Source organism: Opisthocomus hoazin, chromosome 1 (assembly GCF_030867145.1).
Source record: "Opisthocomus hoazin isolate bOpiHoa1 chromosome 1, bOpiHoa1.hap1, whole genome shotgun sequence".
Lineage (NCBI taxonomy): Eukaryota > Metazoa > Chordata > Aves > Opisthocomiformes > Opisthocomidae > Opisthocomus > Opisthocomus hoazin.
Window position 1 is genome coordinate 86,360,607 of NC_134414.1, and position 26,063 is coordinate 86,386,669.

Here is a 26,063-nt window from a genome sequence, read left to right on the forward strand (position 1 = left end):
GAGCTCCCTGTTAAGAAAGCAGCTACTTAAAGAAGCATCCCAGCATGAACATCTGAACAGAGAAACAGTCTGACTTCTCATTCATTCAAAGAGGAGAGTCGGGACTGCAGTAGCAAAATGAATTTACAAACCATAATCTTAGGGTGAACCTCCTGTTCCTTCCTTCCCCACCGCTTTCTTTTCTCCTTCCTTTTTCTGAGTTGAGGGTTACTAATTACTCGCCTTTTAAAACGAAGCCAAAGTAGACAGCAGTAGAATTGGTGCTTGCTCATGTTTTGTGTTCTATCCAAATGTTGGGATGCATGTCCAGAAAACGGGAGATGTTTTTTTCCTCTGCTTGGGGGCAGTTCGAGCTCCCACCTCCTGCGGCTGGGAGACTGCGCTGAGCACCCGCCTGGATGCTGGGACAGCTCAGCGCTCCTCTGTCGCTATGCAGAAGCACTCCAGGACTGGTAGGGCTGAGATGGGAGTGCAAAGGGAACGTGATATTATTATTTTCTTTCTTTTTTTTTTTTTTTCTTCTTTCTTTCTTTCTTTTGTGCAGACCATGACTAAGATGCTTTTTGGAGGAGAGGTGAGTGGGCAGTCTTAGGTACAGATTTCAGCTCCCGGTATTTGTGTCTATAGTGAAGAACATAAAGTGCATAAACACTCACGGAGGCAGAGAGAGAAACCTGCAGTTACTCTTATCTCCGAATATGCCACATCTGTTAGATGTTTGGCTGAAAGAACACCTTTTCCAAAGCCCTCTCCTAATAAGTTGAGATTAAAACGTGTTTCCATGTCATTAGCATTTAAAGTGGTCAGACATTGGAACGGGCTGCCCAGGGAATTAGTGGAGTCACCATCCCTGGAGGTGTTTAAAAAACGTGTAGATATGGGACTTCGGGATATGGTTTAGTAGGCATGGTGGTGTTGGGTGGATGGTTGGACTTGATGACCTTAGAGGTCTTTTCCAACCTATGATTCTAAAGGATGGGAGATACTCTGTCACCTAAAAACCCAACCTAATCAGCTGCAGCCCAGTCCTCAGCGTAACTACTGAGAGACAGAACCGTTCAGCGATGTACCACTCTCTCCAATTAATTTTTTTTTCAGCATCTTAAAGTACACCCACTTATTCTTAAAGCAACTATAAATGAGGAATCCCAGGAAGGATTTATCGGTGGGTAAAAATGCATTCATTCAGCCAAATTTTGAGTCTGCTTTGAGAGAAAGCCTGTTACTTCTATAGTAAAAGAAGGTAACAAACTTCCTTGTTGCAGAGATTGCATCGACAAGTGCACAGCCTGAAGTAAGCTTGAGCTATAAATTTTTAGCTTCAGCTGGGAACTGGGAGAAGACCAGTAGGATGATGGATTTACCTAAGAATGCAAGGCATGCGCCAGGTTTCTGGAAGTGGCATGGTTCAGCCCTGTAGGTAACTGTGTACCAGTGAAGTCTAAGCCTGCACGGTTGGTGATCCAGAATGACAGCAGGTATGAAGCAAAGGTGGCAGGCATCTTCAGAAACCAAAGTATTGTTAGAACTACATGCCTTTGAATGCAGTGTTTATTTAAAAAAAAAAAAAAAGTTTTCATCCTTATGATTGAGTTTGTGATGCAACTACTGTAATGCTGATCATAGTCTTAGATGCATAACAGAATCTTCACCAGATAGCACAGTTTCCTGAATCACAAATACTGAATTATCCTACAGAGGGCTGGTCAGCCTTTGTCCCCAAAACAAACCATGCAGAAACACATTGTTTATGTGACTTGGAAAGCAGAAGGCTTTCCAGTTGCTGATTTAGTCAAATCTTTATTTTACCATTATAAATAAATCTTTTTTTACCATCATAAACAGAATCTTAATAAAAGGTTTTCCTACAATTTTGAGTGTAAAAATTACGGAATTCAGAGAGAATTTAAATACAGCACAAACAAAATTTTGCAATATGTGGCTGTTGTAATGTAGTGTGCGGTTTAAATATTTGAGTATCATTCAGAAGAGCAGATTGTTTCTCTGCTGGTTTTAGTGATGATAGATGTTTTTATTGAAGTCAACGTGTAGCTAAGTCCTATAATGCTTTGTGACCTTATGATCTTTGCAGGGTGAGTTGAAGATTTGCTTTGAAATTTCAACCTCCAAGTCGGTGTTTACAAAAATGCTTCTCCTTTGTGACTGAATCTCAGCATACAGGTATAGATCTTATCCAGAAAACAAAATTCAGGGTTTTTTGTCTAGGGAATCCTTTGCACTTCACCGTTTGAAGAATCAGGTCTCTGCTCAGAATATGCTTTTGGGGGACGGTAGGCTGTGGTGACAGGTTTGAGAATGAAAGGCAAATTTTAAATGTAAGTACTTCCTACAGTGTGCAGGCTCTCCAGAAGACCATGTTGCTTTTCTCTGAAGACGGTAATGAGAATATGCCTGTGGGAAATTGTCAGGACTATCAAACAGTTGGTTAAAATACTGCTTTGCTCCCAGCTCTTGCATACTTCAGCGTTAGGCTTTTAGGATCAGTCTCATCTCAAAAGAAAACAGCTGTTTCATGGCGTTCGTGAATAACACAGACAGTATCTTGTGGGTTCCACAAAATACTCGGTTTCCTTAACTGTGTTACAGACTCATGTCAGAATATCGGTACAGGCAGTCTTTTAACGGTCTGTCAGCTATCAAGATGTGCAAGCTCAAGATCTCCTGTGCAGTGCGGTATTTAGAACAGTCAACCTCCCGCTAACGGTGACATCCTAAACTGGCGTGCTAAGACATGAATTTTTCATTAGTGTGGTTGCATTCTGCGGGAACACATGCTTCTGAGAAGTGTTCATGTTCACCAGCATAGGCGGCAGTGGGAGACATAAGCCATACGTATGATGGTGTGCACATGTGCATATGCAGTGGTCCCACTGCATGTGGGAACATAGAAGTGTATTTATGCATTTTCTCTTGTTGTGCAAGAATTATTGTACAAACATTCTTCCCTGAAATTCCACTCGAGCAAGTGCTGTGCGGTGGGGTTGTGACTTGTGCTGCATGAACAGGATGTGTCTTTTAGTAAGTGCATCTGCGCAGATGACAGATACTTTTGCCAAACAGAAATACAGATGTTTGTCAAACTGAGTAGTTTTGTTGCAATTAAATGTATACCTGCTTAATCATGAAAAGCAGCTAATTGCGTTTGTAATGTTGTGATATTTAAAACTTTTTTAAAGTTTTTGGAGTAGTGTGCCTGCTCTTAGAGCTAAATATGTCATCAACTTGTGTTACACAATGAAGCTTTTCAAAAAGAGCTACGAATGAAAGCCAATTTGGAAAACGTCCATCTAGAGTAGTAAGCATACTCTAATTTCACAACATAAGAATTCTACTGTGCTACATCACAATTTACTGCTAAATCCATGCAGCTTTTTGAAGCTCCTATTTGTATGTTTTGTGTAAATTTCCATTATTATAATCCATGGTGACTTTAGTGCATTAGTTGCTCATTCAGAGTACAATCCTATAATTTCTTAAGAAAAAAATAACCTTCATCATGTGAGCATGAATTACATGATCCAGTATAATTTTCTGGTTAACTATCTCACATTAATCCTAGGAAGAATTAGACCTCTAAAGTAGAGAAAAGGTGGCAAGATACTTGCAGAGATGGCAAAAATGCTTGCATGTCTAATTTCTATGATAAATTTTTCATGAAGAAGGAATTTCTTCTCATGTTCCGTGATGATATTAAGTCATGGAGTTGTAAGGAATGGTATATAGAACAAGTACACAAAATGAAGAACCTGGCATTATGAGCACCTGGGTGGGGGGGGAAGAGAGGAAAATGTGGGGTTTTTTTAAGAAAGGTTTTTTGGTTTGTTTGGGTTGATTGTGTTTTTTTTTTTAATCTGAAATGTATGGTAACAGAGCACTGATGGTTAGGGGGGAAAAAGGGCAGGATACCATAATGTGAATGACGCCCAAGGATATAAATTGCTATAGATTAGTCCCGCTCCACAATGGTAACTGGATTTTGATTTTTTCATGTTCCTGACTCAAAACAGACTTAAGATGTTGGTGCTTAATTCTATCTACGTGAATGTTTCGTGCCCTGCTCAGGTGAGTGTGTGCACTAGGAAGGCAGATGGGTACTATGTCATCTTGTCGATAAATTGCATAGAAACACTGGTAGGCTCTTTATTGATGTGCTTTTATTACTGTGACATCATGAGAGATTTGCATTGATGGTACTAGCAGTCTGTCTCTGTGAGAACAACCCTCTGGTGTCTGACCGTACCAGTTGGGTCAGATACTGCCAGTGGACAAGGTGGAACAGCTTGGGCAGAAGCTGTCATGCAGTCCTCTCTGCAGCTTGCTTTGTGAACCTTTTTTGATAATTTTAGAAGCAACTGCGTTGCAGTTCCTGCCATAGAAAAGGACATTTAATGCTGTGTTTAGTGTTTGCTTTCTTCATCTTTTCACGTTTGAATTCTGGGTGAAAGTGTAGTGGGGGGAAACTCTCTTCCTTTACTGGGACAATAATAAACAAGAACAGAGGGGAAACGAAGGGTAAGGTTACCCAGACCTTTTTTGTTTCTATAATAATATGCATTTTTGTTTTCTTGAGGGTCATCCCACTAGCTTCCGAGTTTTTATTGCTGTAAGAAAAGACAATTGCGATTGCATTCAGAGTGTGCAGCAGAAACATGAGTTTGATAGAGTAGCAACAGGTATCTGCATCTATTCAATTTGAAGTACTACATACTTCCAGTAAACGGGGTTGTGTAAATTATGTAAGGATGAATTAAGACAGCTTTAGGGTTTGTGGCCTCTTTTAAGACCGGGATGAAGGAGGAAGGAGTAAATATGTTGTCTTGTTTGAACTTGGCTTTAAATACGGGGAAATTGTTGAGGAGGATGATGGCGAAGGAAGGCTTCAGTCTGTGGTTTAGGTGCTCTGTGAGTCTGCGTATCAATTCTGAACAGGGAGCAAATGTTAATGCAAAGAACAAAGTCTGATGTCAAATTTTAAATCCCTCAAATTTTAGGAGGAACCTGACCCCTCTTTTGAAGTTTTTTGTTTTCTTTGCAGAGGAATGTGTAAAGGGGATCAACAGATAAGACCTGTTTTAAAGTTCAGCACCTTAGTGAGACGTATTTAAAGTTGAGTAATACTGCAAAGGGGGGGTACTTGTTGAAGAAATTGGTATCAGAGCAGGTCATTTTCTTCTTATTAGTGTGTATGTCTGCTAGATTGTTGCTTAGACGTGTAATGTTATGTTCTGCTCATTCCACTGCGTAGCAGTGGGTTCCAAAATGAATACTTCATCAGTAACTATTAAAAATTACTTTTGCTTTTGTGGTAAAATCAAGTTTTCAGGAGTTGATAAGAATATTCTTGCAAGAATTATTGGGGAATGTTATACTTTATCACTGTCTGGAAAATGAGCATATCTGCTACAACAATGGAAGGTGCCAAACAGCAGGCGTGACTGTAACCCAGTGATGGTAAGAGTTTGTAAAGAGAACTATTCTGTTGAAAATGGGCTATGCGAGAGAAGATATTTAAGATGGAAGTATAACACTCTAAAATTCCTGTGGCTTTTGGCAGATCCATCACAGTGCTTTTTGAAACTAACAGGCGATGAAGCATTTTTTTCTCTTGCTGCATCTTAATCAGTGCTACCTGTGTCTAGAAGTGTTGCTTTTTTCTGGAATCCACAGCAGTTTGTAGACATAGGCATAGATGCAACTTAAAATTTATGTAAAAGGTTACGTTTAAACTGACTGAATGAAATAGGTGAAATTTCTTTTCAGTATGTATTCTATTGCTATCTATGAGATCTTTCAATGTCTTCCTTTCAGGCTTGTCGAAGTTCTTCACAAACAAACTATAAGTTGATGAAATCAGACTTTTCCTGTGTAATTAATGTACAACTGTACCTACGTGACCATACAGATGCACTGTATTTTGTTTTCTTTGTTTTGTCAGTAAGTCCTACCCTTTTCCTAGTTATGCAGTGGTGTTTTACAGGCTATTGGATTGTATTCAGTATGTTATTGTCAGGGGCACATTGGCAAACTGTGACATTATTTTCCTGGGATGGACAGGAAGGCAGAAAGATAAGCCAACCTTGTTGGAAGTATGTGGTAGTTGCAAAGTAAAAAGCCTTGAACCTTCTGATTGTAAAGATTACTTTGTCAGGTCGTATTTTTCCTCTTGGAAGTCTGTTCCTGTTATCAGTTTGAAAAGATAAAATGTGAGTTGTTTCTATGCATAACCTCTTTTTTAACCATTCTTATCACTGTTCATAGTAGCTGAAAGTACAAAAATGTAGACCTATAAAAAATGCTTAATGTTAACTGTACAGATTACATATATAAACAGCCTATATACATATATAATCATCCCTAAATAAACTTGCACAAGTAAATACAGATAAGCTAACCCTTTCAGACTTCTCTGGTAGAAGTTTTGTTAGAATAAGTAAACAGCATGCAGAGAAAGAACTTCTGTTTTGGCCTGGCTATTTTTTTTCCATGGCACAGGTGTGTGCTCCTTTCTTATCCAGGTTATTTTGTCATTTTGGAAAAAAGATAGGAAGGTATGTTTAAGAACAGTGTAACATATCAGATGGGTTCCTCTGGACTGGATGCCATTAGTTTCTATAAAATGCAAAACCAATCTCTTGGCTGAAAACAAATGGGAGTTATTTCTCAGTGATTCTTGAGTAAGACATGTACAGCTTGTCTGGATGAATGCTGTACTAAATAACAGCCATAGGAGAGTGTCTAGATGTTGATGTCGTGCTAGGAAAGAAAAACCAAACTTGAGCTGTGCTTTGCAAGGGTTAACAAGCATATTGGTTTGAGGGAGGGATGGAACTGGGGTTCTTCAGGCTTGGGATCAGCACCAACAGCAGGCTGCTTCCACTGCCCCTGCTTCCACCAGCTCCGTCTTCTCCACTCTTATCTTGGCCTGATTCTTACTCCAGGTAGGCTGGGGCCGTTTTTGTTTTCCTCTTGCCTGGGTGCCAGCCTGGGGCTGTCGGGACTGTAAGGGCTGGGAAGCTTCCCTGCCCAACTTGTGCTGCGCTGGAGGGGCTCTTGCACAGAAAGATCCCCACAGTTTGTACCTGTTCAGTTGCTCTGTGGAGGTGGAATATATGCACGCCTGCTGGTGTGGGTTAGATGGACTGAAAAGGTCTGGAGATGCTTCCGAATGCTATTGTGATAAATCTCACTGAGTTGGAAAAAGTGAATTTTATTTAGAAGCTGTAGAATGTGTTTAGCAAAGCTGAGGTACTAGTAGCAAAAAACCCATCCCTGGCACTAAGCAGCCCCACCTTCCTTTTCCTGATACACTAGCTCTGTGCTTTCAAAGCATCAAGGTGGTTTTTAATTTATTTTTCTTTTCAATTTGAGTACAAGTATTCAGCGGTGATGAAATGCGTCCAACTTCTGTTACTGAAACAATGGAACCACTTTGAAAAAAAACTTTAAAAATAAACATCTGTTGTTAAGTTTTTAAAACCTGTAAATCTATGTGAAGTCTCTCTTCCTGAACTTTTCATCTGGAAATTGTTATCATTAGTTTCTTTGGGCATTCATTAAATTTTTAACTTTGAATGCTTTAATTGGTCCTCCTCAATTTGCAGAGCTCACAATGGCCCTAAATAGACTAAGATATAATAACAATATCCTCTTAGAAGTAGTAATTGATGATTTATAACCAGAAAGGTCTTCTCACAGCCTAATGGTAGGTATTGTTTTGAATGAAGGTTGGAGTAAAGTATTAATCAGTTTATGTATATATTTTTAAAAAGGAAAATGGTGGGTGTTTGCCCATACTTTTTAAACACTTCTGGTTTCAGGAACTCTGAAGTTAAATTTGAGCCTGGAGTCAGTTTTTACAGCTCTAATAAATCCCCCACCAAAATGGCCTGTTATAGTGGAAGGGGCAGCAGGCCCTTAATCAAAACAGTGGAGTGGACACAATTATAAAAAACGAATAAATGCTTAAAGAACTGTACAAAGTGACAGCTTTCCAAAGATGATAATTTCTTTAAAACAAAAAACAGACAAAAAAGATTGCTGGGCAAATACGAGTGCTGGGCAAATATCCAAATGTTTAAATACTCCAAATGTAAAGCAATTAGAAAGGGCTGTGATAGACTTGTGTCCTATTACTGAACTCTGCCCTGTAAAAAAAATGTTTCCAGATTGATTTTTAAGACCCTTCTGTTGACAGAAGGCAGGGCTCCTGCCAGCTCTCGGTCTGCATGGTGCGATGGGGAGCACCGAAAGAGCAGCTGGCCACGGCGGGTTTCTCTGTGGACGCGGAGGCTCTGCAGCAGTGGCCGTGAGCCATTGGCTCTGGGTCTAGGGAAAAAGAAACCACCGCTAGAGAAATGCACTGCCCTGGACTAAACGTTCCTAAAACTTAGTGCAGTTTGCTTCGAAGTTGAAAAATAATCCGAGGAAGAGCAAGTATGGGCAATGGCTGTTGGGGTGGGAAAGGATGACACTGGGCAGAAGGGAAGTTCTGGCTCCTGTGCTAAGATGGTGTGTGCCATGTTTGGTGACACACGTACCGGGCTGATCAAAGCACAGCAGTTGCCAAGTTAATAGCTTTGGGTAGTACTGGACAGGCCCAGATTCTGCAAGTTGTTAAGCTTTCTTTTCTTTGTGTGCTGTTTCCGTGGTGAGTGGTTAATGCTGGTTGTTGGACCCACGGTCTGTGGGAGGAGGTGGTTTGGGGTTACAGATACTCTCCTAGGGAATTCCAGGTTTGCATGGAATTCCTTGTTTAGCTGCAGGCATCCTGTGTCATTTTGGACCTTGTCTCCTTACATGCTTCTGAGTCTGTCTATGAAGTGGTGATATAGTACCCTGCCAGGTGTCCGTCTCTTTAATGTCCAAGTACTAAATCAGAAGTGGGAGAGAAAGGATATGAAAGAATATAAAGTCAAATGCGGTAGCCTTGCCCAGCTTCTCGTGCGTGCATGCCTGTGCGAGATGCCTGCTGTGTACACACCCATTCTCTCTGGACCAGTTTGGTCCTGTTGCAGTTTGCACCCGTGTTTTATCCTGCCTCAGTCTGACCCATGGGTCTTGCTGGTGGAGGCAGCCCTCGCCACTCGAGCTGCGTTTGCAGAATGTATAGCTGAAGCTCAGGTCAGCTCTGTTACTTTTATGTTGATTCCTCAAAGTTACACAAACACCAGGCTTAAACTGTAAAGGTATTTCTCCTTTGTTTCACTCAGTGCAACTCAGTCATTAACGTTTCCTACATTTCACTTGTTCTGAAGACCTCATACAAAGTTTGTTAGTGTTTTGAAAAAAATCTGTGTTAGATGCTCATAAGACTAACAGCACAGAAGCATTTCTTGGCTGCACAAGAAATGAATTATGATAAAACAGATCATTACAGCCGATAGCAGAACGCTGATAAATGGTGCTGTTTTTTCCCGTGTTTGTCTCTGGGTTTGGGTTTCCATCCCGTCTCCCACCCTGTCCAAAGAAAGCATGGACAAGAAACTGTCGTCATTGTAAATGAAAGCAGATCTCGTGTGATACAGCATTTCCCCAACCTGTCTCCTGCTTGTTTATACAGGTGCCTATAGAGGAATGTGGGTATTTTAAGTAGAGTGTCAGACCTGATAAACACAGAAGTGAAGGGGTCACATTTTAGAAGTGGTGCTCCCTATCAACACTGCAGCATTTTAAAGCTGCAAGTAGAGGCCATTATTTTCCCTTTTGCATGTGTTACTGACAGTGGAAGTACAAACCTGCAAGCGACTTTTGAATCTGTTTGTGTATCTAGCTGTTAGGCTTTTCTCCACGGCTCAGCTCTTCCCCCATGTCAAGGCACTCTCTCCTTTTCACAGGAAGAATTTCATGTACCAGAGCTACACGTGTGTTGTTTTTTCAAGTGCGTGGGATTTTTTTATCCTAACTGTTATCTACATCTGCATCTTGTATCAGTGTCTCTTCCTGTTTTGTGGATATGATATTTTATAACCAAAAATAAATTTGGGAAGATTTACAACAGTTAATGTAGATACCGTTCTGACGGCAGCAGTCTGTGGTTCTAATCCTCCCTGGTGCACAGATCCCAAAGTTTTCTTTTGCTCTTGGCCAGAGGGAGGTTGTCAGGGACAGCAGGGTGAGAGTTGGAGACTGTCTAAACAGATGCTTTTCGTCAACAAACATCCTTTTCATCTCCTCTTGAAAACAGTTTTTTTGGTAGCAATATCAACATCCCTGCTAAGGATAGGAAGTCATGGTGTTCCCGCTTGTTAACTTAGCATAGTGAGAGAGGTATGATTTGTTAACACCTATCGAAAGCGTGATTTCAGGGCGTTTCTAGAGCTCTTGTTTACTCATCAGAGATCGGCAAATACCTGCTTTTTGGAGGCTTAAAACTGCTATTTATGAGAAAATAAAGTGTTTATTGTTTTTCTTCTATGTCTTTTGTTTCCTGCTATAAAAATGTTAAGATGTGTACTTTATGGGCACTGGGTTCCTGCAAGTACTCCACGCTGAGCAGAGGGCTTGTTCGGGGTTGTGTCCGTTCACATCTGCCTGCTGACAGGGACCGAGGCACATCTCTGCTGGTGGACTGCTCTTGAAAGACTCCAACTTAAAGTGCATTTTCAAGGCTTTATGTTCAGCTGCTGACTGTTAGTTTTTCTGGACACCTAAAATTCAGAAAGAAACTGGATGTTAGTTAGATAAATAGAATCATAGAATCATAGAAAGTTTTGGGTTGGAAGGGACCCCTAGAGGTCATCTAGTCCAACCCCCCCGCAGCGAGCAGGGACACCACTAACTAGATCAGGTTGCTCAGAGCCCTGTGTGTAAAGGCTCTCTAGAGCCTTTAAGGTAGCTTTGCAATAATATGGACTGTAGTCTTAAAACTCAGGCTTAAATCCTGAACGCAGCACAGCGTAGTTCACTCTGGATGGGCGAGTGAAGTACATTCATGTTTGAGATGTGAAAATTAATTGTGGAATTTTTAAGTGTATTTGCTAGTTCTAAGAAGTTTATGTATTTTGATTGGGGTTTACACTTCTAGTGAAGGTGTAATGAGATGGGAAGTTTACCAATGGGTGAATAAATAGAATCAGTAAATCGAAAGACTAGTAAACAGAAAATGAGGAAACCTGAAGGAGAAGCTGGGATGGCACTGTCCAAGTTTGCGCTGAGGAGGCAGGTTAGTAGGGCAGTGGTTTTGCAGAGGTCGTTTCCTCATGGATTTTGGGGGGGGGGGGGGCCTATGTTTCTTTAGATGTGTGCAAAGTCTAGTGATTTTTCTTTTTAGTCACTGTGACTAAAGGACTTTTTAGTGTAACTGAAGAAATTGCATTTTTCCTGTCTAGCTCATATTGCCATTTCCACTTCAAAATGCGTTGTCAGGTGGAATTGCATTCATGCAGCGTTCAGGGATCTGAGGTAAAACCAGTACAGGAGATTTATGTTTACATTTGTTCAGTTTGAGGAGACTTTTACTGTGAATGGATGCGTAGTTTGTATTCTCCATAGGTGCGGCTGATCTGGAGGCAAGTATTAAAGAAAGTTACTTCTAGTTTTCATGAGGATGGCTTCAGCTTTGTGTCTAGGTTTTTATTTTTATTTGAGTTTTTTTTTTTTATTAAGGTTGTTTTGGACAGCCAAAGTCTCTTTGGAAAGCTTGTGCTGTGTGGAATGTGTAGTCTCCCTGCTGAAATGAAAACTCAGAGGGGGTAACTGAATACTCCCTGCTGTCAGTGCATTGCCAGCCTGCAGAAAAAACAAACACACTGACTGAGAACAATGAACATTCCTTGAAACCCTAGGAGACAGATTTTTGCCCCCCCCCCCCCCCCCCCTTATTTTTTTTCCGTTAAAGACAAAATGGACCCTGGGGAGGTCGTTGGGCCCAGGTGGCAGGGCCTGCAGGCTCCTCACCCCTGGTCATTCGGTTGGTGCCTTGCTCAGAGCATAAGGGCCGCAACTGGTTGGTGTCTACATGTTGGAGTTTAAAATGTGTCCTCCTACAAGATATTCTCCCTCTCTGCCCCCCCCACCCAAGCTTGACCTTCTCTCCAGAATGCTAGTGATTCAACTCTGACTTCCATTAACGTTTTCGTGCTGCATTTCTTAACCTACTGGGCTTCAGACCTCTAAACGCGGTTTATTTAGTAGTAACCCAGACATGCACGTGGACACTTGAAAGACTTGTGGTTGCCTGCTAGGAGGCTTGAGATCCACGAGTCCCAGGCTGCTTGTGCTCTCATTCAACTCTGCCTGACTTCAGGATCCCTTGTATGGCAGTTCCTCTGTACTTGACGTCCCTGACCCGAAATCTTTCCTTGCATTTAAGCGATTTCCACTGCTGCTCCCATGTTTTCAACTTTACTGAACATTTGCAGCAATAACTTGGTATTTTGGTAAATTCTTGATGTTCAGAGGATATGCAAGCAGGTCAGAAGCAGGTCATAGCTTGAGAACTAGATGTATCAGGGTGTAGAATCTTGCTCTGTCTTTAATTATCTGTGTTTTGATTAAAATAAGTTCTGGAAGTTAAATGGCTTCATTAGAATTAATAATGAGCATTTTAGAATGGGCTATAAGACTAAACATTTTATACGGCATTCTTTTTGGCTTAGATTTACAGGACTGAAGATTTTTAAGAACATTTACGCTAAACTTACATAAAAGAGCTTTCATGTGCCTGAAATGAGATTGCTGAGACATATGAGATCATCCCGATGTACTTTCATCAAGAGATATTGCTTTATTTTATTAGGTTATTTAATTTACGCTTTGGTTGCTGGAGTGTCCCTGAAACCTGTACTGTGAGCTTCAGAATTCATGAAGCTAGGTTTCCTCTGGATTTATCTCGTTGTTGATTGAGTTTGGTGCCTCAGAAGATGGCAGTTTTTTATGAAGCTTTCTGCAGTGGAGGCAATTACAATGATTTCTTCTTTGTAGGTTCACTGGCATTTAATAATGTGGGACTCGGAGATACTGTAGTCAAGGCACAATATAATGAAGACATAAAAGAAAGTCTTTGCTTTGAAGACAAAGTGTCAAATCTACAAGATGAGGTGGGGTATGGGTTGTGAACAAGTGAGGAAAGAATAAAATTAGATGCATGGATCATGAGCCCAAGCAACTGAGAAGCTGGAGGGTGCGTCGACAGTAAAGGAGATGGGAAGAAACAGAGAAAGCTGAGGGCCTGAATTGCAGAGTGTTCAACACCTACAGCTATGCTTGAAGTCAGTTCAATCTGTTGGTACTTGCTAGTCTGGCTGATCGAGCTTTTGGGATTTGTTTTAAATTGTAAAAATGGGTAGCTCCTAATGGGTTTGTTTCCTTCAATGGAGTGGGAATTGCCAAATCCTGACTCTCTAATTTCTCTTGTGCGTGTTTTGCCACATGTTACAAATAGCTGTTTAAAAATTCAGTGCGTACAAGACATGCCTGTGGCAGCAAAATGAGCTTCAAATGATTTTATTTCCCTTAGTATTGCTGTGTTCTTTGGCAGTGTGACATGCTGGTTTTCTTCCTTGGATCTCAGACCATCATCTCTTCTTCTCGCCAGAGCTGTTAGCTGTATGGATTGTAAATTCTCAGATATTTTCCTAAATGTTATGTGCCTGTTCCAGACCAGCTTGTTGTGCAAAATTTTGGGGTTTCATAGCACACCAGATTTTTGGAGTTGACTCTGTGGTTAACATTATTGACTGTATGGTTAATATTATTGGTTACCTTCTCTAGAGAACCAGATTTTAAGATCCCTGCCCAAAGCTCTGTTTGCAAGTATGATTATGTGTTCTGTACTGAATGGAGCTCAAGATCAGATGTTTCTGACTCCCACATTTCCATTGAGCTTTCTGGTTTTCTCAGGTTTCCCCCCTTCCATTTCTTTCATATTCTGTTTGTCTCCATATCATCAATCTCTTTATAACATGTTTAAATGTATTTTTAAAAATCATTTTAACCACTTAATTACTGTGGTAATTATTGTATGAGACCAATACTGAAAGCTTCTTAACTTATTTTAAAGGTGCCGCTATGCAGCCTGAATAATTCTACCATTTAATATGTTTTTTCTTCAGATTGAAGATGGGAGCAAAGCTGCAGCTGTGGACAAGTTACTGGCTGGGGATGAAATTGTTGGCATCAATGATGTGGGCCTCTCTGGTTTCCGGCAAGAAGCAATCTGCCTGGTGAAAGGTTCACACAAGACGCTGAAGCTTGTAGTGAAAAGGTAAGCTTGTGTCATTCAGCTGGAGAACCAAATGTGTTCCAGGCTATAAGCTGCCAGACAAGTAAATTTGCCAAGACTTGGCAAGATGATGATGTTCATTCAGTGTTATTATTGTGCATATTGTGCGGTGTTACCGTCTTCTTGAACACAGACTCGTTGTGGATGAAGACATGGGGAGAGGCAGCCTGTTGATCAGAGCAAAAACTGAGGCAATAGATTTGATACTGTTGTGGTGTGATGAGTCGAGATTCTGTTCCTTTCTGTCCTCTTGAAGTGCAGGACCTGAAGCAGGCTGTCCAGCCTGCCCTGCTTCCCTGCCTTTGGTGTGCAGATGCGGGGAACACTTTTTAGCACGTTTGCTATGCAGGCCAATTGGGCTATGAAGAGCAGGTTACATGGGAAGCTTTTGGAAAAGTGCTTTCCTGCTTTATGAGAATATTTGAGGTCTCAAGCATTTCTTAAGTGGTTTGGGTAAGGAGTACTTTCAGTTAGTTATTAGTGGAGGGAAAAACTGAAACAGTACACATTTTTGATATGGGAACTTTGTTTTGTCATTTTGACTTATGACTTTTAAGTTCACTCTTTTTTTACTAAGTTGAATTAAAACTAAGCTTCATAAAGTAATTTTGACAGAAGTGAACAGATGTTAAAGTAGGTTAAATCTTGTAATCTCTGAAAAAAATTGAAACCAGGAAATTTGAACAACAAAATCTTTCTCATTAATTTCCTACTCTGATGAATCAGAACTTTAATTTAAAATTAATTAATTTTATCAAATTATACCAACCAGTCCTTCGTGAGAAAATTTTGGATGTCTTTGTGAGAATCAAAAAAGGATTTTGTCGCAACAGTAAAAATGCTGGGAAATTGGGGTTTGACACATATGTTGATCCAATCTGTACATACAACCAGTGCTTGAGGCTGTCTTAACTGAGGAATATCTTTTGTGAAATAACGCTGATAAGTAGCAGAGGTACAAAAGCATGCTTTTCACTTTTTGTTTAAGAAGGTGTTTCGACAGAAGGAATTATGGGATCCTGAATCTCTTTCACAGGTGATAGTTTATATTGTCACTGATAGCTACTTCCATAAGCCCTCCCAAAATTGTTGTAGCACTAAAGGTAATAAATGAAAAATGAAATGCATTCACAAATATTATAAATCATGTTGATGTTCAGCAGTTTCAACTTGCACTGGCTGTTCCAGTAAAAGTACGTTTGTTAGCAGAGGTTACATCAGCTCTTTCTGTCTCAGAAAGGGAGAACTTCAGGGTTGAGGAGTTTTATAGACATTGAAGAATGTGCCAAGACAGCAAGTCTTAATTACTATGAAAAGCTTCAGACCAAGTGGAAAGATTCCCTTTTTCTTGGTGCTTTTCAATTTTGTGACGGTAGAATCTGTGATTTCTGCTCTATCTTTGGAAATGGCAGAAATCTTGATACTGAAATACCCTCACAAGAAACACAGCTATGCCATTCTTGTCATTCGCAAGTACTTCACTCCATGCATGTGATTTTGGAGAACTTTGATACAGCTAATGAAGCACTGGTTTGCTGCGGGGGATTTGTGGCCATTCTCTGCAGGCAGCAGAGCCCCATTGCTATGCGTGCCTGCGTGCAGTTTGGTGCAAAGCTGATGGATTTTCATCAGTTCTTTCTCATCCCTAGCGCACGTGCAATGGGCAAAAGCAACCTCGCTATTCTAGCCAAGAGGCTGAAATAGTGGCTGTTGTTAGGGAAAACAATTTTGTCTTAAATTCATGAAGATTTCCATAGCTCCCGAAAGAGGCAAGACCCTTTTGGGTCATTGACAAGCTTGCATAACATTAGATAAAATTTCATAAAACTTACTGAATGAAATTAGCTAGGGCTTTTGTCTATGTTTTTTCAGCTTTGCTCTTTCTCTTGGAAAGTTGCCTTAGGACATCAGTCCTTTGACGGTCAGAAACCTTTTAACACCCAGTCTCATTTTATTCTTGGCCAACTTGTTCTCATGCACTGCTGTCTGTGTGCTGAAATAGCTTGTCTTTTCCTGTTGGAAGTTCAAATGATGCAGGTTTTTATGAAAGCCTTGTTGCGTGCTTTCTTCCAGAATTTAAGGTTTGAACAACAGTATTGTTTTGTTCTGTTTGTCCTAAATCTTTAGGCTGAATTTTTACGAGTGCTTTAAACAGCCCTGTCTTTAAGCAAACCAGTTGTTTAGTCTTTGTGCGAGCACTCCTGCAGGTCTGGATTGAATTGGATCAGGGAACTGATCTGACTGCAAAATCACTTGGGGAAAGTAGGTTTTCAGCTGGATAGGACCACTGCTTTCAGAGGCAGTCTGCAGTTTAATTAATTACAGCAATCTTGAAATGGCTGCCCTAACATTTTTGGACTGTTTTAGTCTTCTTTAGATCCACCCTTACTGTTCTCTGGGGAGACTGGGGATAATCCCATAATTCCCTCTCACTGAGTTACATCTAAGATGAAGTATTGATCCGCAAGTTGTCTTAGCACCTTTTTGTCTGCTTGCCCTGTGACTTCTGTCTAGTGCTGTGATGCTTCTCTATAGTGTTAACATTTTACTCCTTGTGGGTGTCAGTGTGATAACCTGAAGCACAAAATAGACAAATGCATTTGCAGTTCAACAACCCAGTCCTGAAGGTTAGAAGAATCTTTGTTTTAATCATGTTTGTCCTTGCTATCTGTGAGATTTGGCTTGGGAAGCCAAGATCTAGATTTTGTATAGAAAACTTCCCCCCCCCCCAGGGTTGTTTGTGGTATCTATTTCTAGACTGATCCAGAAGTGAAAAGCAAACTTTTATAAAACTATCATGATGTGGAAAAATTACTATTTAACAAAATTCTTCTGGAAAGTAGAGAGCTTCCTTCCTATTAATGTCAGTAGAATTAATCCAGAAAAATCAGGTTTTATTTGTCACTGCTGAGAAGCGTGTCCATGTGAAATTCCTACATACAGGTCACTCCTTCATGCAGTAATGCCACATCCTGATCATATATTGATCTAACTATTTCTGTACCTGGGAAGCAATAGGGCATGCTATTTTCAGTTTAGAAGTCTAATGTACCTACAGCCAAGACCAAGTGAAAAAGTTTAGCCATAGTGAGTAACATGTTTCATTCACAATAATTGTCACTGTGGCAAAAGTTTTTCAAGGGACTGGTGTTGTTCACCAGTGGTAGCTGGCTTCCACAAAACTGTTTTTACCCACTGTTAAAGAGTCTGATGCTTGACTTGCATAGGGAAAAGAAGATAGGTCTCTGAAAGTGCCTGCAGCACCAAATAGCATAAATGTGCTGGCTATCAGCATACGTGATTTGCTGTACTTTTTTGGAAACACTGCATAGTGGTGGTCTAAACTAAATTAGGACTGTGCAACTGGCTCAGCAACAAACATGATGTTGAGGTAGCTTATGTACATTGATGATTGAACAAGTGCGGTGTGCTTTTGGTCTTGGATTAAAAGAAGACTCGGGAGGCTTCATGTTGTTTTCTCAAGTGGATTTGTCAAAACAATGCATCTTAATTACGTGCTAGTTCTTCAGCATAGTACTGAGCTGTTTCTTGAGTAGATTCCTTTCTTAGGAAAATGGAAAGGAACATAGCACATTTCTTACAGGAATTGTATGTGAATTTCTCTTCTTTTGGAAAAGATGTGTGCATGTATACATATGCATGTGAAATTGTTCTGAGTGTTGATACTGAGGTGGTTACTATATTCTGTGTAATTTAACTTTTCTGTGTACACTTCTAACTTAAATTCCCTTCTAGTTATTAAATGCAATCTTGGTTCATTTGCATGTGCTAGACATAAGCGTACACCACCGATCCGTGAACATTTGGAATGATTTTTCACTATGAATTCATGAGACACATTAAAGTGTTAAAAATTGACACACAGGTGATTCTTCTATTTGTGGTTTATTTATTATAACGGGAGGGTGGGATTATATAGCCTTTGGGAGCCACCCTAAGAAGTTGTGTAGGGTTGTCCTTTGGCTGCTTGAATCTTCTGCTCATGACAGTGGAAGCAGGTGGGCAAGGGAGGGAGTAGCCATGGATTTCTTTTCATCAGGGTCTGCTGGTGACGGGATGCTGGCCTTTCAGTTTAGTTTGACCAGGTCTGCAGGTACTGCCAAGGCCTGAGTACCAGCTTTAAAGTTCTGGAGTAGTTCTGGTCGTATTGTGCACACACATGAGTGGGCATATTTTCTTTTCTTCTGTGTAGTATTGCCTTTTGATGGCTTTATATGATGAAAGTGCAATCTGTGTTTGCAATGCTGAAGAGTCCCCTGGAGAGGGAGAGAGAGTGAAAACAAACATATTGCCATCGGAAGCATAGTCTGAATGCTGAAATTTGCTGTGCAAAATCCTAGTAAGGGAAGTGAGTGTTACGATACATGAACTATAAACACCTAGATGTGGAAAGTTAGTTGCATGATACTTCATGAAGAGAGACAGCCATTTAATTGAAGCAGAGCAGAAGGAGAGGTTTTGATGAATGTCCTGAGGCCTCTGAGGTTTTCAGAACCTGAGACCTGGGCAGAAGTCTGAGGATAAAAACCTGGCAGTTATTTACAGTGTTCAGATGAGAGATCACTGAAATTTTGTCATGTTCTGAACAGAAACGTGCTCAACACCACCAGTGACCTTTCCATAGTGGCTTTTGTGCACCTTACCAAGGGGATCTAGTCTTACTCATGTATGATGTGTGGAGCAGCTAGCTGTGCACTTTGTAGCTCCTTTTGGCCGTAGGAGTACTCTGTGAAACTTGGCAATGTCAATTTGTGAGATGACTTGGGAAGATGAGGGATTTGTGTTTTCTGTACAATTGCAAAATACGAGTCGAGGACTGTGAATTCTGCCTCTTACCTGTGTCGGCTGCTTGATAGTTCTGGTTTTATAGATACCAAAATAGTTAGTATAGGAAACAAGTAGAAAAATAGATGTAGTTTTGCAGATTGTAAGCAAGTATTATAGCTACTTGGTTAATGGTTATGGTTAAGTGTTGCTTGGTCAAGTATTGATGAATAAGCCAAATACATTTGTGGAGAACCACTGCTGAGTAGAAGTGAAATCTATTTTGCTGTTAAATTTTATTTCATTGCTTCTTGAACTAGGGTTTGTTACAGCAGAACAAATAGCAGTGATTTTCCTGTAGTTGCCTAGTAGCTATAATTATTCCTCTTTAAGACTGATCTTGGACTTGACTGACCAAGAACAGACTTTATTTTTTTTTAATTACTGTATTTCCAGCCAGAGTTTGGAAATAGGTAGGAAACTGCAGTAGGGCTTTCCAGGGCTGTATCTGCATGCATGTACCACTGCCGTCAGAAGTAGGCAGGTGTGACAGCCCCTCGCTACCCGTGTTTCCTGGAATTGACCTGGGCACGGCACAGCACATGCCTGCGCAGATCTGCTGTATACGCACTTTGCGAGTGGGTGTTTGTAACAGATGCACACAGCTTTCGGGTTCAAGGCTTGAACGCTGCTGCGCGGCTGCAGTTGGTGGAAGGGCTGGGCTGTTAAATTCTTGTTTCTCAAATTCGCTGAGGAGCGGGTCAGCGCGTTGCTGTAGGCCCACTCCTCTGCACAGAGCGGGATGGCCGGTTTTAAATGTGTGCCAGGTAAGGTGTTGACCAGCCCCTGCTCCAGCCGGGGCTTGCGGTGAAGGGAGGATCAAGCCCCCTGTGTCGGGATGTGTGGCAGGGCAGCCCTGGGGCAGGGCCGCTGTTCCTCTCCGTTGGAGCTGCCGGTGAGCTGCCATGGCTCACGGAGGGTGGCAGGAACCAGACCCTGGCACGAGGGTAACGTGCGGTACGGATTGCGCAGCACCCACAGGCCTTCTTTGGGAGCCCTTGGGATGGATGTCCTATGGCCTAAGGAGCACCAAGCAACCGCAGAGGGATCTCTTCGTGAAGGGGTGCTTGATGCAGTGACTGCCAAGCAAGGCACTTGGTGTGTGCCTGCTCGGCGAGGCGCCATGGAGGAGGCCGGCTGGCCTGGAGCTGCCCTCCGGCTCAGGCATGCCCCCCGCCTCCTCCACGGGCAAACCCGGGGGCTGGACGGGCCTGCCCTGTGCTCCTCCTCCGCCAGCTGCCAGATCCTGCGCTGCTGGTGGAAGGAATGGACACGGCAAAAGGAGCAGTGCGCATGAATTGCACCTTGAAGGAGCCCTGACAAGGACCATTTCCCTTGGTTGCCAAACTGTCAGCACGGTCACTTAGCTGACATGGAAACGGTGTGAATCTGTGTTCCCTTCACCATGACCCTAGCAATACCACCCAGGCGTTTTGGTGATTCTTGTGCCAGCTGTCTTTTTAGTGGGGTGTACATCTAAAAAGCACATTTATTTCTTAATTTTCTGCCCACCTCACCTGTTTCTTAGTTGCATTAACATGATTTGATTCACGCTGTCAGTGACACACGAATGGACACTTGAGGTGAACATAAGCTTCAGTTTCTCCAACTGGCAGTGTATTGTCCCTGGTTTCAAAGAGCAAATTGTTGTCTCATGCTTTTGGATGTTTATCTTGTGCAACTGTCAGGACTCTCTCCGTGGGAATGTTGTGACTGACATGTTTTTGTGTTGTGGCGACTTTCATAATTCATTTCTTTACAAATCTGAAAAACCCAGCCTGTAAAGCATGAATATCAGAAAGCCAAAAACACAACAGATGTCACTGTGTTTTACCAAGTCAACTCTGTTAGAGCGATGTTTGGAGTGCTAGGAAGGGCGTAGACATTTCTTTGTGGGTAAAAGGAATCCTCTGTAATTTGAATATGCTTATTCAAAAGGTTACTCGTGGCAATGATACTCAGTTTTGTGAAGTAATTACCAAAATTGGGCAATGTTGCTTTTTTGTGGAATGAAACATGCATCAGATGGTAGCAACCTGTGAGTCGTGACTGGTTTTTAGGTTTTGTTTTTTTTTTCTTCAGTCCTGCAAGTACTTGTTGAAATGGTTAATTTTGAGCGTGGTAGTCTCATCCAATTTAGTGAGAGCACTCACATGACTGAAGATGAAAAAATACACAAGTGCTTACAGGATTTAATCAGAATGCTTTACTAAGGCAGTGCACTGGATTTATTCTTAAAAACTGCTTTCCACTGATGAATTTCAGCGTAGGTGGTGGAAACTGTAATACGTAGCCCCTGGAATGAGAGAAGAAACAGGTGAGCCTTCTAAAATGTGGGGGTCTGAAGACTCACACATTTCACATAGCACTTTCACATGCACACAAAGAGGATTTTTTGTGTGTGTTTGATAATACTGTAGATCTGTACAGACTCTTGACTGAAACAGAATTGTAACCACATCCATTAAATACCAAACAAATAATGTTTTAGTGTCAGGAATCTGCTTTGCATTTGGAAGGAATGCTTCTGTATATGTTGTATGCATTTTGAAATACGGAATTGCTTGGGGTTGCTTTTAAGCACTTCAGAACATTGTTTTTTTTAAACACTGGGCAAGAACTTTGACATGCACGTGTACAACTTCAGGAGAGTAGTAATAATACTCCCATTTCAGTGTGTTGCAGTTCTTGTGGTACTTTTGTTTTAGGTTACATTCTTTACCTCCTGAAGATTAAATGACTGATGAGATTCAGAATTTGGACACTTCTTAAATGTTTCAGTGTCAAGTAGCCTACCATGTTGCATGTAGAGATTTTATGCTCTGCTTGGTCAAGTAACTGCATGTAACACCTTCCAACTTTAAAAGATTATAAAAAAGTTTTAAAACGATTTGTGAATCCAACCCTTAACTCCAGAAATATGACCATGTAAAAGAAGGGCCGGAATGCAAGAGTGTTGCAGCTTTAGTTACTGAATAGCTGAACAAATTTGCATCTTATCTCTTACACAAGAAACCCATTATTTTATGGTCATTGCTGCTGACTGCGTAATACTGGATCACCTGGCAAAACAAAGTCTGGCACAGAGACAGAGTTACCATGACGCTGTGTTATACGGCCCTTACCCTTTTAGTCCAGCTTCATGGTGAGTGCAGAGGAAGGACAGAGTGACAAAAGCTGGGGCCTGGGGAAATTTCCACTGGGTTGCAGTTGAAATTGGAGTCAGTTCTTTGGTCTGGTTCACGGAGCAGCCGTGCTGGCAGGTGGGCAGCCAAACTGGAGGGGCACCTGGTGGGGAAGGAAGCACTCGGGGGATGGCAACATCTTCAAAACCTGATCTGGCATAGGACATGTCAGAGCGAAATAGCTTTCCCAAATAAAACTTACAGCATCTCAGCTTGTACGTTGTTCTTTGTGGAGGCTCAGTAACTTGCATCACGTGGCAGTGGTTTTTTAACCAGGACTGAGACGAACTAAGGCTGGGCCATCTCCTGAAGTGCCCTGGGACTGGAGGAACCCTTTTCCCCGCTCCCATTTTTGGGTCACCTTGGAGGTGGTTAGGTAAATCACAGCTGAAATTGATGTGGGAATGCAGCAGACCTGTGTAGAAATGCCAGCTGGTATTTGGAATGTGGTTTCTGAGGAAACCCAGTTCGTTTGGGACAGCTATTGAATGGCAAGCTCGTTGCAGTCAGCGGCTGGGAGGCAGAACACACCCGTTGTTTCTGGCCACAAGCAAAGCAGGGTTGCCACAGCCACATGCCCCAAGGACGCGGCAAGTTCCTTCTTGCTGAAGGCAGCGTGCTGGGCTGCTGTAGGCAGCTGCGTGCTGCTGTGCCTGCTAGCTCCGTGCTGGGCAGAGGCGGTGGTGGGGAGTGTGTCCCAAGACTGCTCTGCTCCTGTTCCTTGCTCCCGATCCTTTACACCTCAGCCATGGTGAGACAGCCTAAAATCCCCCATGTATTTTGGCTCCTTCCGCTGCTGTTAGCGCCTACCCTGCCAGAGGCTGCCTTCTTCAGCGTTACAGGGGAGTGAAGCCCTTTTTTGTATTTATATTAAAGGATAATTTCTTTATCACCTTACTTATGTAGCATGATAATTTCTGAAATATTTGAAAGTAAACCCTGCTGGAACCAGCGTTTATAGCTGGTTTTTCAATGCGTGAAGAATTTTAGATACTTCCAGATGATAAGTACTCATTAAAAAAAAAAGTTTTGTTACCCTTTAGAGGAATTCTGATAAATCATGGCAAAAATAGAGGTAAGAGAATGACATCAGGAGTTTAATGCTATCCACCCATCAAAAGGTAGCAGAATATGCACAAAATAAGGATGAGGAAGCAGTATTTATGTAGCTTATATAATATACCATAAATCCCAAGACCAACACTTTTATCTCAGACATCCAGATGTGCCTGTCTAGTTCCCCAAGGCAGAGCGAGGAAGAACAGTTCCAGAATATGAAAGGTTTAACGTGGTAGTCTGTTGCGAATTTAGCAGGCAGGAAGATTGATGATGTCATACCTCATACAACTTAATACCTCGTTGTTGACAGTGCATATCTTATTTATAAATGAAGTTGCTGTTCCACCCTGCTCAAGCCTGTACAGTTGGGCTGAGGTACAAGGAAAGAAAGCCTGAGCAAACGGTGATGGTGAAATCCTGATTTGCTCAAGTTAATGACTGAACTCTTTAAGGGAACCAAGACTTGATAATTTATTTGCATTTACTTGTTTTCACAGGCTGAAGCAGGTCATTTTGCAGGTCTCTTTAGTTTCTTTTAATATAAAATGCAACTTACTAGGTTGTGGGATAGGAAAGCAGCTACTCTGCTGTGCTTGTGACAAGGTAATACTCCTTCCAGCATGGCTTCTTTTAAAAGGGGCACTATTGACTGTAGTGCAGCATTGCTGCTTGCTCCGTTTTCAGACACAGGAGGTCAGACCAACTGGTTTCTCAATGCATGGGAGGAGAAAGCAAAGGCAATACTACAGACTTCACAGGTCTTGCTATGGTTGAGAGCAAGGCAAAAGGCCATGGTGTAGATCTTTGTGTGAATTTTGGCAGCTAAAATTTTAGGGAATTGGACAGATACCTATGTCATAGAACTCAGTCAGTAACTTGTCTGTCAAAATACTGATTCAATTTGACATTCTAAGACATTTGAATATTAATAGGTACTTTTATTATTTCTTTTCGATCTTTTAGAGCTCTTCCCTCCCTCCCAGAAGTCCATGAGTTAAGCACATGGTTATATTTTTTTAGTTTGTTTTCAAATTCTAGGTCAGTTCTTTTTTAAGGATACTTTTTGAAAGTCACTTCCTTTTATGATAAGATACTAGAAGATGAAAATTCAAAAACAGGAACTCCCATTTTGCATGGAAAAAAATGTTGCAGTACCCTTTGCTGCTTCCAGAAAAATAGACTGGCTTTGTTGTTGTTAGAATTTGTCGGCACATTTCTTGGAAAGATAGGTAAGAAGGGACTACAGGGTATTCAGATACTCAGTGCATGGAGACCAAAAATAAATAGCAAAGCCACAAATACAATTTTGATGTTTTAGCTCATTGTATTGAGTTCTAGTGAGTTACAAATGTTAAAAAAAAAAAAAAAAAGGTGATATCAGAAAACAACCTGTTAATTTCAGGTGTCTCAGTTGGAACGAGACTGAAGGTGCCTAAAATCCAAAAACTGCTGAGTAATCTCCCTTTGAAGACAAGGAGGAAGAGCAATGAATGTGTCTCAAAGTTCACGTTCAAAAATGGAGACACCCAGAATCTCTCCTGACTTCTGCAGATCACAGCTATAGCAATGAAATATTTGAGGACTACTTTTAAATGTGCAAATAAGACCGCCTGACTACAACAGATGCCTTTTTTTTTTTTAATTCTGAAGAGCTTCAAGTCTGTACTTTTCCCCATGGTTGAAACCTTTTGCTGGTAGCGCTCTCTTGTGGCTGTTATTGTCATTAAATGACTTTAAAGGGGTTTCAAAAATATGCGAGTAACTTACAGATTTAGAACACACACTGTCTGTTTTGGATAAGTGTTCTTAAATTAAATGTAGTAATATGTATTTTAATGATGCAGGAAAGTCTGTCAAGACAAAAGCATCCCAAATGTGCTTCCCAGAAGACTTGGAAGGGGACATGCGTTTTGAGTGTTCAGGTCTTTAACCGTTTTTCATCTTTGTATTTTTGGCAAAAAGCTGTATCCCTGAGGAAGGACAGGTGGGAGTCTCGGAGGAGAGCGGGGTCCGCGTTGGCGGCCAGAGTCAGACGGAGGAGAGGCCAGGACGGGCACGGGTGCTGCTGGCCGTAGTGAGTGGGTTACTCCCCACAACTTCGGTTATTAAAACGAATGAAAAAGGGATCTGGGAAACCTTTCCCAGAGAAACTGATCCATGTGTTCCCGGTGAAAGCTTTTCACCCTGAATCGCTGTTTTCTGATTCCAGGGATGGGAAGGGAGGAGGTGGGGGGGGTAACTCTTGACCCCTGTTCTGTTTTCGAATTACAAAGCTCTTTGTTGATGTTTATTTTTCAGTAAGGAGTTAAAGCCTTCTGGAAGCTCAGATTGTGGTGTGCAGGGGTTTGCTTTGAACTAGGAGCCTGCAGTGTCTTCTTTTAAGAAGAGAGCAGATATTAATGAAAAGTTGTTTGGCCCTACATAGGCTCATTATCATCGTGATTACAAATCAAGCGTCATAGCTTTGTAAGCAGGTCTGCATTGATACCAAGTGTGTGAAGCTGGCTGGAGGCTCCTTCTCCTTCTACGCTGTAATCCAACAGCAACTAGAGTAATGATCCCAGGTTATTTACTTAGTTGTACTCTCTTGGAGAGAGGCAGGTTTACACTTGAGATAAGACCTGGAGTGAGAGGGGTCTTCGGCCTCAAAATATTGACTGAAAAGTCTCTGTTCTTGGAAAGGCTGAAATCTTTGTGCATGGCGTTTTGTCTGGTCACCCGGCTTCTCTGAC

The 26,063-nt window shown here is 41.5% G+C and overlaps 1 protein-coding gene across 2 annotated transcripts in view; it reads left to right on the forward strand.

The window, feature by feature from the left end:
• The window catches only part of SHROOM2 (shroom family member 2), a 127,310-nt gene that overhangs the window by 38,453 nt on the left and 62,794 nt on the right, over positions 1-26,063 (forward strand). For both annotated transcript variants that reach the window (XM_075428264.1, XM_075428254.1), the window contains exon 2: positions 14,073-14,224. In XM_075428264.1, the coding sequence (XP_075284379.1) occupies positions 14,073-14,224 (152 nt within the window). The remainder of the gene's footprint in view (positions 1-14,072; positions 14,225-26,063) is intronic.